Source organism: Marmota monax, unplaced genomic scaffold, assembly GCF_021218885.2.
Source record: "Marmota monax isolate L192 unplaced genomic scaffold, Marmota_monax_Labrador192_F-V1.1 WCK01_AAM20220418_F8-fsc00105, whole genome shotgun sequence".
Classification (NCBI taxonomy): Eukaryota; Metazoa; Chordata; class Mammalia; order Rodentia; family Sciuridae; genus Marmota; species Marmota monax.
In genome coordinates this window covers 5449205-5465603 of record NW_026692947.1, presented here as the reverse complement: position 1 = coordinate 5465603, position 16399 = coordinate 5449205, and the positions used below count along the sequence as shown (strand labels likewise).

The 16399-nt window shown below is 43.4% G+C and overlaps 1 protein-coding gene across 3 annotated transcripts in view; it reads left to right on the top strand.

Annotated features, from left to right (window-relative positions):
- The window catches only part of Kcnh1 (potassium voltage-gated channel subfamily H member 1), a 376450-nt gene that overhangs the window by 253925 nt on the left and 106126 nt on the right, over positions 1-16399 (top strand). For all 3 annotated transcript variants that reach the window (XM_058581957.1, XM_046452297.2, XM_046452296.2), the window contains one exon: positions 2946-3198. In XM_058581957.1, the coding sequence (XP_058437940.1) occupies positions 2946-3198 (253 nt within the window). The remainder of the gene's footprint in view (positions 1-2945; positions 3199-16399) is intronic.

The following is a 16399-nucleotide window of genomic DNA, read 5'->3' as shown; positions in this document are numbered from 1 at the left end:
AAAATGCTGGGGATATAACTCAGTGGTAGAGCATCCCTGGCTTCAGTCCCCAGTACTGGGGAAAAAAAATCCACATACAAGTTCAAAAATGAAAACTCAGTAAGTTAAGTATTGCTTCCAGCAAATGCTGAGGCTGTGATTGGATCCAGATCTGCCTGAATCTAAATCTTCTCTCTCAACCTTGACCCAGTCTTGCCCAGCTGGGGGAGGCTATGAGCCTTTGGTGACATATCTCTGTGGCCTTTGAGGCTCTCGAGGAAGAGGAGGGTATCTCCTCCTATAAGCAGTAGGGAGGGGATTGCCAGTGGGGTTGTGGACCGTCCACCCCTCTGTGGAGCTAGTAGATGAGAAGATGGAAATGCCTGAAGGCTACAGCAGTCTGTAGTTCCTCCACTCCAGATTCTCTCACCTCCTCCTGTTGTGGGCTCTGGGATCAGAGCCCATGAATAAAACATTGCCTCCATGCCTTGCCTTGTTTGCTAGCAGCCTCTGCCAGCAAAGCCCAAGTCAGAGGAAACCAAATATTTAAAGGTGAACTCACCTGCAGAATAAATCTTGGTTCCGAACTACCGAGCACCATTTTGACATGACATGCACCTGCTCCCTGCTCTCTGGTGATCTGCTTGGAAAGAAGAAACCCAAATTAAATCTTCACTTCTGCAGGAGCCTTGTTTTTCATAAGCCTTACGGAGCGAGGCACTTAGCAAGCACTCTGCCAAAGGTTTGGCAGCCTGAGTTCTGTGTGCCTCAGTGAGTCCTCCATCCCCACTCCCAGAAAGCGGGTACCCAGAAGGAGGGGATGTTCATTAAGTCACCTGCTGGGGCTACACTGCCCTGAGCTGTGTACTGGTAGATGTGATTTTATTTAACCTTTGCAAGTCAATGTTACCAGCCTGTGTTTTACAAGAAAACAGAGGTACAGAGCTGTTAAGTCACTTGATGGGGAAGGAGTCGGGATTTCGACTCTGACCTTTTCTCACTGCTAAGCTTCCATGCAGAGACCCGGTGGGTGGGTGGATAGGAAATGAAGTTGTCAAGAGCAAGGTGATATTTGAGCTCAGCAAATGGCCTGTGCTAAGGCAGAGAAGCAGGGGGCAGAAAAGTTCCCAGCACTGCAAGGAAAAGTTTTCACTGAACGTTTGATTGCAGGCCCCATGCTGGGTTCACAGACTAGGGTGGGAGCAATCATTTCAGAACCACTCCTGAATTCGCTGGAAAAGTCCACTTGAAGGTGTTCTATTGTGTTACTGAATGCTTGCTATGTAAGGGGCCATGCAGAGGTTTCTTAACAAAAATTCGGTTCAGGGAAATATTTCTCCTTCTAGAAAAAGCTGAAAATGTTTTCATTGTTTGAGAAGATGAAACCTATATGTCCCCTTACAGTTCCCATTTTTCTTTGAAAATGCTGCAAGTAAAATTACAAGCCCAGCTGTTTTGTGTAGCTGCCTAGTATAAGAGTTTGTTAAGATGTGACCAACAGGTTTGAGATCCCTCCTATCCTATTTCCTGCTTGTGCAACTCTGGGCAAGTTATGTCATTTCCCTGTGCAACAGTTTCTTCATCTGTAAACTGACACAATAACATTATATCATGAGGTTTATATGAAGACCACATTAGCTATTGCACACAACACTTTTAAAGTGTAAAATTGCGTCCCTCATCTGCTTTCCCTTTCCTTTTTTGTTATTCTCTTTGGCACTCACCACTGGATATTATTTGTCTGTCTGTTTGCTCCTACTAGATGGTAAATTGCAAAAGGGTTGGGATTTTTGTCTATATCTTTTTCACTGCCTCATCCTCAGAACTAAAAATGATGCCTGTTATACCATAAGGTGCTCAAAAAATAGGTATTAAGCAAATGATTTTTAAAGTGTTTAACAATGCCTGGTACACAGTAAGTGTTCAATAAATGTTATTTTATGCATCTCTTTGAATAATACCCCATATTTAGTCCATCAGCAGGTCATGTCAGTTCTACATTCATAATATATTCTTTAGTCTATAATCAACCCACTAGGCTATAGAATACTAGAAGTTATTCCTTCTATCCAACTATAATTTTGTACCTGGTAACAACAAATTTACCATATATTTCAAAAGAATTAAGTGTATTTTGAATGTTCTCAACACAAAGAAATGATAAATACTGCAGTATGTTGATTGCCCTGATTTGATCAAGACTCATTGTATACATGTATCAAAGTATCATGCTGTACCCCATAAGTGTGTACATTTTGTTACATGTCAATTTAATTTTTTTTACTTATTTATGAATGTAACCTGAATTTGGCTCCACTTACAAAGTTCCCCAGGTCCCTAGCCTCATACTGGGATGTTTGTGGGAGTGACCTAAACAAATTCCTTGATTCCACTATCTCCACCCTACAATCAGGGCTCTCTAAACCCACTCCGTGGCTGCAGTATTCCTCTTAAAATATGTCATCTCATCCCACCCTGCTAAAATGTTTTCCAGTGCTCCTCCCATCAAAGCCAGAATGAAATCAAAGACTTATCCTGACCTAAAGTCCCTAGAGCTTGCTATTCTCCCTGCGCCTCTTCTCCTCACCCTCCCTTCCCCTCCCTTCATGATGGCTACTGCTCAGGCCCCCTCAGAACCATTCTGTTTGCCATCCTGCTGGAATGTTGTCTTCCACATGGCTCACTCACATCTGCAAGTGTTGGCTTCAATGTCACCTTAGAGAAGACTTCCCGGATGGAGTCCCACACACTCCCAACCCTCAAACCTGTGTCCTGAGCAGTCAGCGTAGATTATTTTAGACTCTGCTTGTCTCTCCCACAGAATGAGAGCACCGCCAGGGCAGGATTTGGCCAGAAGAGTAAAGTCAGGCTTTGTGGGGTGTTGCTGCTGCCCCAGGGGTGCTGAAGGAAGTGAACTGGAGGTTGCAGTGGGGACCCTCACACTGTTTCTTTCTGTGCCCATCCAGGTCCTGCAGATCTGCCCCAAGGACATGAGGGCTGACATCTGCGTCCATCTGAACCGCAAGGTGTTCAAGGAGCACCCAGCCTTCCGACTGGCCAGTGATGGCTGCCTGCGGGCACTGGCTATGGAGTTCCAGACAGTGCACTGTGCCCCAGGGGACCTCATCTACCACGCTGGAGAGAGTGTTGACAGCCTCTGCTTTGTGGTCTCTGGCTCTCTGGAGGTGATTCAAGATGATGAGGTGGTGGCTATCCTAGGTAGGCATTTCCCTTGCTGAATGGACAGGTTCTAGTACCCAAGATTGGCTTAGCTGCTGGACAGTTCAGTGTCATCGTCACCTTCAACCAGAGGTTGCTCCACAGAGCAGGGCCAATTGGTGTAGCCTCCAACAAATATTTAAATGTCTGTTTTGTGCCAGTGCTGTCTGAGGCACTTGGGTGTTTCAATGACAAGAATGGTTTTGTCCTCGGGGCTCCCAGTCTAGGAGAGAAATGAACAAGTATTTGCAATAGAGTGGAAGGGGTATCCAATCCAGTATCCAAGTGGGAAGAAAGGACACCTAAGTTAAAACCAAAAAATTGAACTAGTTAGCATAGAGAATAAAAGGAATGAAGGAATAGTCTAAGAAGAGGGGATGGCAGAGACATCTATTAGAGACAGAGACACAGATTCGTTATGGGAACTGCTAGTTACTCAGTGTGACCAAAACCAGAGGGGCTATGATGAGATATGAAGCTGGAGAGAGAGCTGAGCACTGGCAGATCACATCCAGCTCTGGAAGCCACGTAAAGGGCCTTGGATTTGACCTGGGGAAGCCAATGAGGATAGGGAAGATGAAAGGCATAGTTAGATTTATTCTTTAGAAAGATGACAGAAGTTGCAGCTTGGAGATTGGGTTGAAGGAGGGAGGCTGGAGCATGGAGACCAGGTTGTGTAGGCATGTTATCTAGGGACAAGTTGATGGTGGCCTGAACTAGGATGGTAACAGGCAGATGGAGAGCAGCAGATGGAATTGGGATATTTAACAAGTAGAATCAATAGAGCCTGGAGATGGATTCATTGTTGAGGGAGACAGAGCAGTCGAGAGGACTGGAGGATTTCTCACTTGGAGAACAGGGAAGCTGGAACACCATACACAGTGATAGGGAACATGAAAGAAAGAGCAGGGACACGGGGGACATGTTGATATTCGGGGACACTGAACATCGGTGGCTTTCGAGGAACTCATCAGGAACTCACGTTTTTCTTGGGGTTCTGTCCCTCTGAGGGAAACGAGCCATCACCATCATCATAATAGCCATCATTTGTGGGCATCTACTCTGTGCCAAACAGCTTACATACAGATTCTCATTTAATCCTCACGGTAACCCTATAAAATGGCTTTATTATCCCCATTTTGTAGATGAGACAGTTAAAGTTCAGAGAGGTTAAGGAAATCTCCTCATGGCTGATGGGGCCCATGGAGTCCTCTGACTCAACCATCACCTTGTCCCTACATAACATAGCTCTGCTCTTACCCATTTTGTGGCATAATCCTAATGATAATTAACATCATGTTCTGGCCCTTGATGTTGCCAGGCAATGCTAGATATTATAAGCACGTGTTTTATCTTTGATATATGATCTCTCTGGAAACTAAGGCAGGGAGAGATTGAGTTACACTGAAGTCCCAGGCTATTTGCTCCCTAGAAACTTAGAGTTTTATTGAGATACAAACTACATAGAGACAGATAGAATTATTTGTTTAAAAGGTCCAAACTGAAGCTGGACATGGTGGCACATGCCTGTAATCCCAGAAACTAGGGAGCCTGAGACAGAAGGATCACAAGTTCAAGTCAAGCTTCAGCAACTTAGTGAGGCCCTAAGCAACTTAGTGAGACATGTCTATAAAAAGGACTGGGGACACAGCTCAGTGGTTAAGCACTATTGGACTCAATCCCTAGTGCAAAAAAAAAAAAAAAAAAAATTCCCAAACTTTGTTCCTGCTTGGAGCTGGAGTATACAATCTGCAGCTTCTCTCTCTCTCCCTGGGACCCAAGCCAACTTGCCCTCTTGATTCCATTTGATTCAGGGTAAACCCAGGATGATTTATATTCCTTCAGCATATGCTGGCAGATGGTCAGAGGGAGACTGGAGTAGCTTCTGGGAGGGGCCTGGAGACTGAGCCTGTTTGCTAAGTGTTCCTGGTTCTGTGATATCCATTGACCTGCGGACCAGATACTCTGCTCCTTGCCTTGTCACAGAAAAGTGAGGTTTGATAGAGCATAAGGAACAGGACTCGGGAAGGTTGAAGACTTTGCTTTGGTATATATGAAGGGAAAGGGCTTTTATCTCCACCTTTAATACCCATCCATACCCTTGATAGAACTTTTTTAATTTTTGTATTGTTAATAGCCGTCAGGATGTTTACCTGGCTGAGAAAGAGTAGTGACTAGGAGCAATCCTTTGAATTTGAATTTGGGTTAACGCTTGGTGCAGGGCATCTTTCATTTCTCCACTGCTAACTCACCATGTGCCATTCTAAGGAATCCAGCCTGAGACCAGTACCATCTACCTAATACACTCATACTCTGGCCATCCTTAACAACCCATCCTAAACACCTGCTCTGTTAGGAATTGGTTTGGACACCTAGACTCTGGCATGGAGGTAAGGAACTGAACAGAGGTGAGGAAGCAAATGGCACTTCCTACCCCTCCTCGCTTCCCCTCAGTCTGACTGACCTGGTCCATTGACTGCTTCTCCAAATCCAGACCCTCTTGGGCATCTGCCTGCTCGAGGTGGCAATGTGGTTGGGAACTCTAAGAGCTCTTCGGCTTTGGATTCACAGTGTTTGCTGCCCTCAAGCTGTCCAGACTAGAAAAGGCACCTCCTATGTTCCCTGGCAGCCAGGTTTTAGGTCCTAAAATTAGGTCCAAGACTTCATATCCTGAATAATCTGTTAAGAGGTCCTTATTCTGTAAAAGGACATGACAAGTCCTTGAATTAGCCTTTCCTCGGAGTCAAGAAGCATAAGAGAGCCCAAGCTATTTGCTCCCTAGAAACTTAGAATTTTGATGTTGTTTTGCTCTCAGTAGAACTTTTTTTCTATATTGGGGATTGAACCCAGGAGTGCTTTTACCACTGAGCCACATCCACAGCCCTTTTTATTTTTTGAGACTGGGTCTCGCTGAGTTGCTTAGGGCTTCTCTTAAGTTGCTGAGGCTGGCTTTGAACTTGCAATCTTCCTGCCTCAGCCTCCTGAGCCACTGGGATTACAGGCGTGTGCCTACCACCCCCAACAGAATAACTTTTGCTCAATGAGCCAAAATCGGTTTGTTCTTGCAAAGGGGTTCAAACATCAAATGGGTGTTGGAACTAGATATTTATGGTCCTTTGATGCCCTTCAGTTCAATCTAACAAAACCTAATTGAACACCTGCTTTACATCAGGTACTTTCATGTGGGGGTGAGGGTGACAGCAGTGGCCCAAATATTGCCCCAGCCTTCTAAGAACTGCTCTAATGGAGGGGACTGACATTTAAAGGACAGCAATCACTCTGTGACAAGTATTACCACAGAGAAAATGCAAGTGCTTCTAGGGGCTCATTGAACAAACCGCTCGTTGAGCAGCTGCGATATACCCATGCTCCAGTGAGGAAGGATAATATCCAGGGAATCTTTATCACAAGCCAGAGACTTTAGAAAAATATCCAGAGCTCATCTGTCTCATTCTTTTGCTCTCTGGTCTCTTGTTATCAGTTGACTCATTTACATTCTGCTAATTTGCTTCCTCTTTCCAGTTCCAATATTCCACCCCCATTCTCTGATTAATTTTAGCACCGACTCCAAGAATGAAGAAAAGGTCAGTACTCATAACTGAGTGTATTTAGTATGTGTTAAAAATAGAACCTTTGCTAATGAAAGTCTTCTAGACTTTTCATGATTGCAACCCACCACATGAAATGTGCATGATGTTGCAAACTAATACATGTATACACACAGTGCTACATAAAATTTAGTGTTTCTTTCACTGTATGAAATGCAACATGGTGTTTTTTATTAGCTGCTATTCTTTCTTTTTTTATTTTATTTATTTATTTATTTTTGGCACTGGGGATTGAACCCAGGGGCATTGAACCACTAAGCCGCACAGGCAGCCCTTTATTTTTTGAGACAGGCTGTCAAATAAGTTGCTTAGGACCTCATTAAGTTGTTGAGGCTGGCCTCGAACTGGAAATTCTCCTTCATTATCCTCCCAAGCTGCTGGTATTACAGGCATATGCCATTTCACCCAGCTCTATTATTTTTTTTTAAATGAACATCATGACCTACTAAATTGCTTTCTTGAAATGATCAAAATCCACAATTTAAAAACATAGTCCCATGAACCTAGACAACATGCTGTTTGCATTGAAAGCCATGCTGCCCTCTGACAACAGAAAGTTCTAGAAATCTCTTTCCCTCTGTTCTTCTCTCTGCCTTATATTTGATATGACACCCTCCCCCAATCTCCTTTTGGAATTTTCTTAGAAATTACTTAGCAGTTTCTCAAACTTAGTTTCTTGACTCCTTGAAATAAATCCACACTTTAATATGCCCATTCTATTTATTAGATTCTTGAGAGGTAGATTTCTTTTGAATCTTTAAAGATGTTAGAATAAAAAGACCTAAGTATCATTTTGTCCCTACCCAAAAGTGCTGTTGGCTTCTACATGTAGATTCTTGTCTTGGTGTTCGGTTCTTGGACCAGCATAGATGAGTCAGAGATCAGCCTCAGGGTTGTGCTTATCTCACTGTGTTTCCATCCTATAAGTGCCATATTTGTAGAATCTCACTTCATTGTAACTAATGGGTTTTTCATTTTAGTGCTTAATTTGCATTTTGTTCATGAGTCATCCTGTATCTTATTTTTTCATTTTGCTTTCATTCTTTGGGAACCTCAGAAGTCTTTTGGCCAGGCTGCATCAAGTAGTAGAAAGAGGCCTGAACTTAGACTTGAGATTTAGTCATAGCCTTGAAAAAGTGAACCACTAGTTTGGTTAAGAGTCTCAAGTCCTCCTGTGTTTCTACTGAGCCCATCATACTGCATCTGTTTGCATTATTCATATCTCTGTTCTGTGAGTCCAGGTCCCTTTGATTTCATATCTCTGGCATTTATCACAGGGTCCAGCACATAGAAGGTACCAGGGACTGTTTACTGAATGAAGTGGAATTGAGAGACAGAGGCTGGACTGTGATTGGCTCCATGGGTCAAAGTAAGAGTCTTGTTTTAGCTTTCTGTTGCTGTGACAAAATACCTGAGAAAAACAACTCAAAGGAGGAAAGATTTATTTTGGCTCATGGGTTCGGGTTTTAGTCAATGGTTGATTGGTCCAATGCCTGTGGCCTTATGGTGAGGTAGAACATCATGTTGCATATGCATGGAGGAGCAAAACTGCTTACCTCATGACAGCTAGGAACCAGAAAGAGATTAGGGACCAGGGATAAAATATATCTTTCAAATTTGCACCTCAGTGACCTCCTCAGTGACTAAACCCCATTATCTAAAGGTGGCACCACCTCCTAATAGTGCCACAGGCTGGTAACTAAGCCTTTAGCACATAACCATAACAAGTTTGAACTTGACCTTGTGAGGATGAGGGACACAGAGAGAACGTTAAGCAGGTGAGTGACATGAGGATTTGGGTTCCACAAATGCAGAGGCATGGAGAAGAGCTGGGAGGCTCAGAAGAAAGGGTGAGGCCCAGAGTGGGTGGTAGAAGGGAGATGAGTAGGAGAGTCAGAGTCCAGAGGTATTGGGAGAAGGAGAACCTGCAGGATTTAGAAGAGGATTGGAGAGTCAAAAGGGGAGGAGGAGGAGGGATGGGGTGAAAGGGGAGGGAAGGAGGAATTTGCAGTGTCTTTTTGAAATAGATCCAGGTATAACTATCACCTAGAGACAGGTAAATTTCTAGATGAGCCAAAGCCTAATCACAGCCTTGGAGTGGGGCAGGAATGGCCATGGGGGGAAGGTTAATGGGCAAGACTGACTTATGTGACACAAGTCCTATCTGCAATCCTGTCATGGTTAGAATTTACAAGTACATCCTTCCTAAACATACAGGAGTATGTCCTTCTCAGAGTTACTACATTGGAGGGCACTCATCTTTGCTTGACAGTTAGCTTCTTTGGGCTGTTGACTTTGTTTGGATATTAATGCAGCATCTATTTATCTGGAAATTAGGAAGTTTTAACATATGAAATTAACATATCATAGTATTAGTTTCTTTGGGAATACAGAAAGACATCTTAGTCTTGGGGGAATATTCTGTCAAATTGAGCGAGACCAATGCATGGTTAGTGACCATAAGCAGCACAGTACCTTGCTGAGAGCCATAGCCAAGTAGAAATGACATGGCATTTTTTGGCTATGGATCTCAGCAGTACCTCTATCTGTATACTTCCTGGTGATCAGGGAAATGTTCATGGAGGAGGTAGAGTTGAGCAGGGTGTGGGTTGCCCATAAGGAGTTTGATGGGCTGAGTCTTGATGTGGTCAGAGCAGCAAAGCTTCTAGAGGTATCAGGATGGGAATGTGCAGGACATGATCAGGGACCAGAGTTGGCGGACTAGACTGAGCCACTTTTCAATGGAGCCAGGGATTCTCAGCTTCAGTGAGTACAGGACTCATCTGGGAAGCATGTTCACAATACTGAGTCCCAGCTGTTCCCTGTAGATTCTCATTTTGTAGTGCTATACCCTCGGAGACTCCAGTGCCAAGAAGCCTTAAATGTGATTCCACACCTGTGGCTTGAGGACCACACTTTGAGAAGCATTGCTTTAGGCAGTCAGTACTTGATGTTTGTTGTGGGACGGAGTGGGATGATGAATGGGGAAAGCAAGATGCTCCAGGCAGGGGACCTTTTATTACTTTAGCTTAAACAGCATGAAGCTGCCAATTTTCAACTTTCCTAGACCTATCAAATGGTAGGATAAACTTCCTCATGATCTATATACCAGGTGATGAGGGTATTCTAAATGGCAAGGAGGGTACATAACAGATCAGGGGAAGGAAAATGTGGGGTGGGTTACCTAATCACAAGATCAGCACTTAAGCTGGAGCCAAGGATCATGCAGGGAAGCAGTAAATTATGGGAACAGCAGGCATGTCAGGGCTCATCTGTGGATGGCTCTGAATGTCAGCATGAGGAGCAGGCCATGGAGACCACCAAAGGTAGTGAGAGAGGTATGCCACAGTTAGCACTATGATTTGTAAAGAGAGAGGGAGATGGGGGGAGGCATCTGGGCCTTTGGCTTATGATAGGAACAAAGCATGTATGTAGACAAGGAAAGTGGGGTTTGGAGGGGCTCCCAAGTTAAGTGCAGAATGGCCAGGGGAATTTGAATTCATATAAATGGGAAGTCCTTATTAGCATAAGTTTTTCCCAAACACAAACAAGATATGTTTTTGAGGGAAATTATTCACTCACTGAAATTCAATTTTAACTGGACATCCTATTTTTGCTAAATCTGCTAATATTTGTTGGGAGGGACAGATGGATAAAAAAAATCACCAGGGAGAAGTCTTTAGGGTTTTAAATACTACGATGTGGGGAGCAAGTGGAGGAGAGGTGATTCTGATGTCTGGGTAAGTATTTACTGGAGGAAAGGGAGGTATTGGCATAGAAGGTTAAGTCGGCAGGAAGAGGCTGTGTGAGAGTCAATGATAAGATTGTTTGGCTTGTTGCATCTAAAGGCCAGTAGGACATCCAAGTGGAGGGTCCAGCATCACTCAGAAAGATGGCTCTGAACCAGGAAAAGAAGTCAGAGCTCATGACAGATTGAGAAATCCATGGAAGGAATAGGAAATAGAAATGGGGGGGGGGGGCAGGGACTAAAGATGGACATATCATTTTTTTCCCTAAATAATCAGTTTTTTTCAGAGGATTTTTAATGGGCATGCAGCCAATCAAATGCTCACAAGGAATTTTACGCAGTAATTAGAAATTCTTCTGATCAACGAAGTAAGTAAAATACAATTTTAAAAGGCAATACGGTCTCACTTATGTTGGGGGGAAAACTTTCATGGATGAAAGCCCATCAACATCTTTACCACCATGTTTTACTGGATATCTTCTTTGTGAGGCTGTAGGAAATTTTAATTTTCTTTTTTTTAAATATTTTTCTGTTCTTCAAGTCTATTTAAAAGAGCATATGCTAGTTTCAAAATGAGAAAATTTAACTCTTCAAATAGACTTTGAGAAAGTCAGCATTATTTCAAGTTTCTAAGATGCTTTTGGTTAAAAGACATAATTTAAAAGAATGATATTTAGGGCTGGGGTATAGCTTAGTGATAGAGCGCTTGCCTACCACGTGCAAAGCCCTGGATTCAATCCCCAGTACTATAAAAAGAATAGTATTTCATTTTTTGAATAGATATCTTTTGTTATTTACTGATCTAGACAGAAAATAATCGGCATTAATTTTCCATGTACAATCTAACCCCTCCCTTCAATGTTCTTGGAAAGGGTGATGGCCAGACAGTAAAGATAGAATGGCTTAACTAACAAAGATTTTAAACAACCACAAGAGCTTTGTGTAAACCCTCATGACTTTAGAGATAGGGAAGCTAAATCCTTCCTGGAGATGCTTCCCAAGATTCTTGTGAGTTTTGGGGTAGGGGAGAAGAGGGATCCCCACTGCCTACTCTCACTGCACTCCCTTGCTCTACATTCCACCTAGGACCTGGTGAAGTTTCTGGATGGATGTTACTGCCACTCAGCACATGAGCTTGCACTTGGCACAGGGAAAGAAGGCTACGCTGGCATGTCTCTCTGCACACTCCAACCAAGCATTAATATTCATAAATCTGTTCCATCAACCAAAGCAATTACATTAAATCTACACTCTTAGCGAGGAGTGATAGCATGAAAAATCTAGAACTTCAAAAACACAAAAATACTTCTATTAGGTAATGCACACATTATCTGATTAAGATTGGGGCGGAGACTAGGTTCTCTTTCTTAATTCTGCTTTTGCTTGAGCAATTTAAAAAACTGGTGTACAGTCCCTGAAGGCCCTGGAAGTTATATCTGTCATTCCTTTCTAAAGGAAATTCTTAAACATTTAGTGTCCAGACGGAGAAACTGGTGGAATAATAAATTATAAGGCATTTATTATAATGATAAGAAGTTTTATTGACATGAAAAATGTTTCAAATATAATCTTAAATGGGGAAAAGTCAGAATATATGACTATATAATAACCCCAACTACATAAAATGCATATATGCTTGGAAGAAAAGATTTATCAAAATATTAACGCTTTCTGAATGGTAGACTCAATAATTTTTATTTTCTAATATATTTCAATTATTTTTATGCAATGCCTGTCATATTCTTTTATAAATAACCAGAAGGGGGAAGATAAAGACAATTTTCAGCTCTCATCTGCAGGGATCTTAGAAAACTTTCACCTGCTTCCAGTGGAAAATTTATAATCTGCTTGGTGGAGAGACGTTGGGCTAATTTAATTTTATCTAATTGCAGTCGTGAAGAATAGAAGGAGAACTGTCATGCTTTTTCCAAATCACTGTTTTAGCTTCACCATTTAGCTGTGAGCCCCCATTAAGCTAGAGATGCCAGCCTTTGGCTCTTGCTCAGTAAGGTCCCCACAGGAAGGCTGGTGACCCATTTTTAGATGAAGTCTTAACACTTTAGAAGAGCAATTATTATCATAGGGTAATTTCTAACATGCATTTTATTTATTCTTAAATTTATCTGTAAACCACATCTTGGCATTAAAGCAAATTACAGTGAATTAAGGGAGCATTCCTGAGCAAGTCAGCAAATTCTTTTCTTTTGGGTCAGGCTGACTATGTAGGTACCTGAGGTTACCTGGGTTCTTACACTTAGACTGGGGACCAGTCTTCTCCTCAAAGTCATGCAACTTCATGCATTCTGGGTCTTTTGTATCCTAGCCCTCCTTACTCTGTGTCACTCGGTCCTATCTGTTCACTGACAGCTCCATAATCATGCCAGGTGTGGTGTTCAGGAGTTGGGGATACAAGAGTGAACTACACAGACCCATCTCTCATGGAGTGAACCTTCTTATCAAAGAAATGAATGTGCACTTTATGGTGCCAAGGGTTATAGTAGGAGTGGAAGTAGGGTGCTATTGGGATTTATAGTCGGGCCTTCTCTGGCCCAGCCATGGGAAGACAGGGGATGTCTGAGTTGAGTTCCCCCAGGTGCAGCAGTGACTATAGGGGGTTGGGAGAGGAGATTACAGAATGAGTGCTCCAGGGAGAGGGGACAGCATCTATGAAGGTTTAGGAGACACTTCTGGGAATGAAAAGTAGTGAACATACTCGAGGCCCAGCATTCTGAAGAGGGTGGACAAGGCCTTGAACTTTGTTCAGGATTTGGATGGATGGCAGCAGAGAGCCAGTGAAAATTTCAAAGGAGAAAAAGACAGAATTGCATTTGTGTTTAGAAAAATCATCCTGGTCGTTTGGAAAGTGGGTCAGAGCCAAGATGAGAGGCAGGGAGGCCAGCAAGGAGGATGCTGAGAGATGAGAGTGGTCTGACCTGACTTCACAACAGCGGAAAATTGGAGAGACTTGAGAGATGTTTCTTAGGTCAAATAACTGAACTTAGTCACATATTGTCTTTGGATCTAGGCAAGATGGAACTTGGGATGACTCAAAGAATTCACTGGGGTGGGCAACTCTGGAGGGCAGGCAGGATTTCCCAGAAAGAGACCAATTCCAGCATCAGATCTGGGGGTTTTCACTGAGTCAATGTGGGAAAATTCTGGACTTAGAAGAGAGATCAAGGCTTGAAGTATAAATGTGGGGATAAACAAAGTCCAGTTTGCAACTGGATACAGGGGAGAGGATGGAAACGCCCAAGGACAGAGTGGAGGGTAAGAAGGAATAAGGTCCAGAACAGAGCCCGAGGAATACCAGTTGGAGTCTGAGAGGGATTGACTGAAGAGGGGCAGAGAACAGGAAAGCAGGAGCCAAGAAGGAAAGCAAAGCAGCCAAGGTGTGATGGCAGGAGGCTGTGGGCATTTGCAAATGTCACAGAACTATATTTAACGAAATAGAAGGTATCACGGATTGCAAGACACAGCTATGTTTTATGGTCTCCTAAGACATTCGATTCAAAGTTTTAGAAACTGCTAAATCACATACATGCATACTAGAACCACAGCTCTTCACTACATTGAGGACTAAAAATTGCCTTTTAGGGTGATCAGAGGACTTACGTAGACCATGGGGAGAGCAGAGTTAGTAGACTATGAAGGTCAGGAGCAAGAGTGGGGTGACTGGAGAAATGAAGAGGGCAGGTGCTAGCCTCAGGTTTGCTTAGTAATTTGTATCCATCTCCCCAGAGTTCTGAACCAAGATAGGAAAAATAAGTTACACAGGTATGGGCCCATCCTCTTTTCCAGATCTAATATTAGAGATGATGCATTCTGTCTATATCTAAGAAGGATTCCCAGTAGCGACGCCCACCTTGTGGTGCTGACCTACCCTGAAGTGGATCTTTCCCATAAATATTAGGCATTGGAGGCACAGAGAGCATGCTTCCTGCAGGCAGTGGGTCCCTGAGGGGAGAACAAGGGCCTGACCCACACACAGGAGAATATTTTCCTTCCAAGCTTGTCAGATGAACGGAAGAGGACAGTTAAGGGCAAGATGCAGCTAGAGCTGCCCTCCCATGGGAGGAAATAGTGGGAGTGGGGAAAATAATTCAAATCAACCACTGGCAACAGAAAGAGTATGCAATCAGTGTAAATAAGACTACACAGGAGTCGAGCTGATAAAGGAACATGAACATAGCAGAAGCTGGCTCTTAGTTCCCAACTATTCAGTTTTTTTCCCTGCTGTTTGGAAAATATCATCTGCAACTTTCATGAGTATCTAAATCCTCTTGCCTTACCCTGTATGGTCAGCTGCCTCCTCATCTTCAAGAAATTTCCTTAGTTCTGCCTAGCCCAACCTCCCCGACATCTGAGTATTACATTATTTTATTGTTTTATTTTATCTTTAGTGTTACGCATATACATGAGTTTGGCCTTCTTATATTATAAACCTCTTGAATATAGACAACCTCGTATGTTCCATTTTTGTCCTCCTGAATTTTGGGGGCATTGCCTGGTCCGTAGTAGGCATGGCCAGGTGGTTGAGCTGTGTTGGAGTGTGTGCAGAGAGATGGTGAGACACAACCCACCTATGGGAGCTTGAGTCTGATAGCTGCCTGGGAGAGACAAAGTCAGAAGCAGTTCCCTTAAGACCCGGCCTATGACTTCAAGGTTCTAATGATAGTGTCACTGACCAGATATACATGTGACACACTCCAGAGACCCAACTCTGGTATGGAGGTGGTTTGAAGACAGACGTAACTACTGCTTTCTTCTGTACTAACCTCAAAAGAGAAAAACTGTTTTTAATATCTCTGAGCTCTCCTACATAAACCTAAAATGAAAATCAACTTTTCTAGAAGTAGATAAACCCTCTGAGAAGTAGGAAGAAAGGCAGGCCTGTTCCTGGAGCCAAGGCCACCGCTGCATTTCCAGTCCATGCTTTCTTCATTGGCATAAAAAAACCAATAAAACATGTGGGCTAAGCACACAATGCCCCAACACAATCAGATAAGCCCCGGAGCTTAGAGCTGAAGCTTTATCCCTATTAGCGTGTTTTCACAACTCAGACAGGAAGGCGAGTTGACAAGACTTCCACTGTGTCTGTCTGTCTTTGATGTGTGTTCTCACATCTGTAAATGGTAGCAGATGAAACAGAGGTCAGAGACTGCCAACAGCATTTGGTTTTTGCATTGAGGATAAGAAGAAGGGCTTTGTAGCTTGACTGCAGATAAGAGAAAGCAACATTTACAAGATGTCAGAACTTTGCTTACCTACCAGTTGGGGAAATAGCCCCAAATATGCATGGGAGAGTTATTAAGTGTTCCTCAAAAAACTTGAAAGGCTGGACTTCAACACCTTTGGGTGAGGCAGACTGGGTGCTTGGAGCCTGGCACAGTGAATCCTTAGCAATCCAGGCTCTCTGGTCAGTCAGGGTTGGGCAGGGAAGCAGATAGATCTGCCAAGGCACCCAGGCAAAGTCATGATAGCTCTTGCTTTGAATGTTCTTCCTGAGACTCTGTCAACACTTTACCACCTGGTCTCCCAGACATCTGGAAGCCCACACCTTCTCACCTTGTGCAAGCACCTTGCCGTGGAGCCTAACATATTATGGTGCCCTGCCCGACCACGGACTGTCACATCAGCTAGGACCTGGGTTCAGCTGTTCTAACTAAAGCCCCAAATGGTAGATGCTTACACACAACTGAAGTTTATTCTTCCATGTAGCCGTCCAGGTATAAGGGAGTGGGCGTGGCAACTTCCTGTGTCAGGCACCCAGGCTCCTCCCAGTATTGCTTCACTTTCAAATGATCTTTGCCCTGGGCCTTCTGGTCCAGGATAGCCCACATCC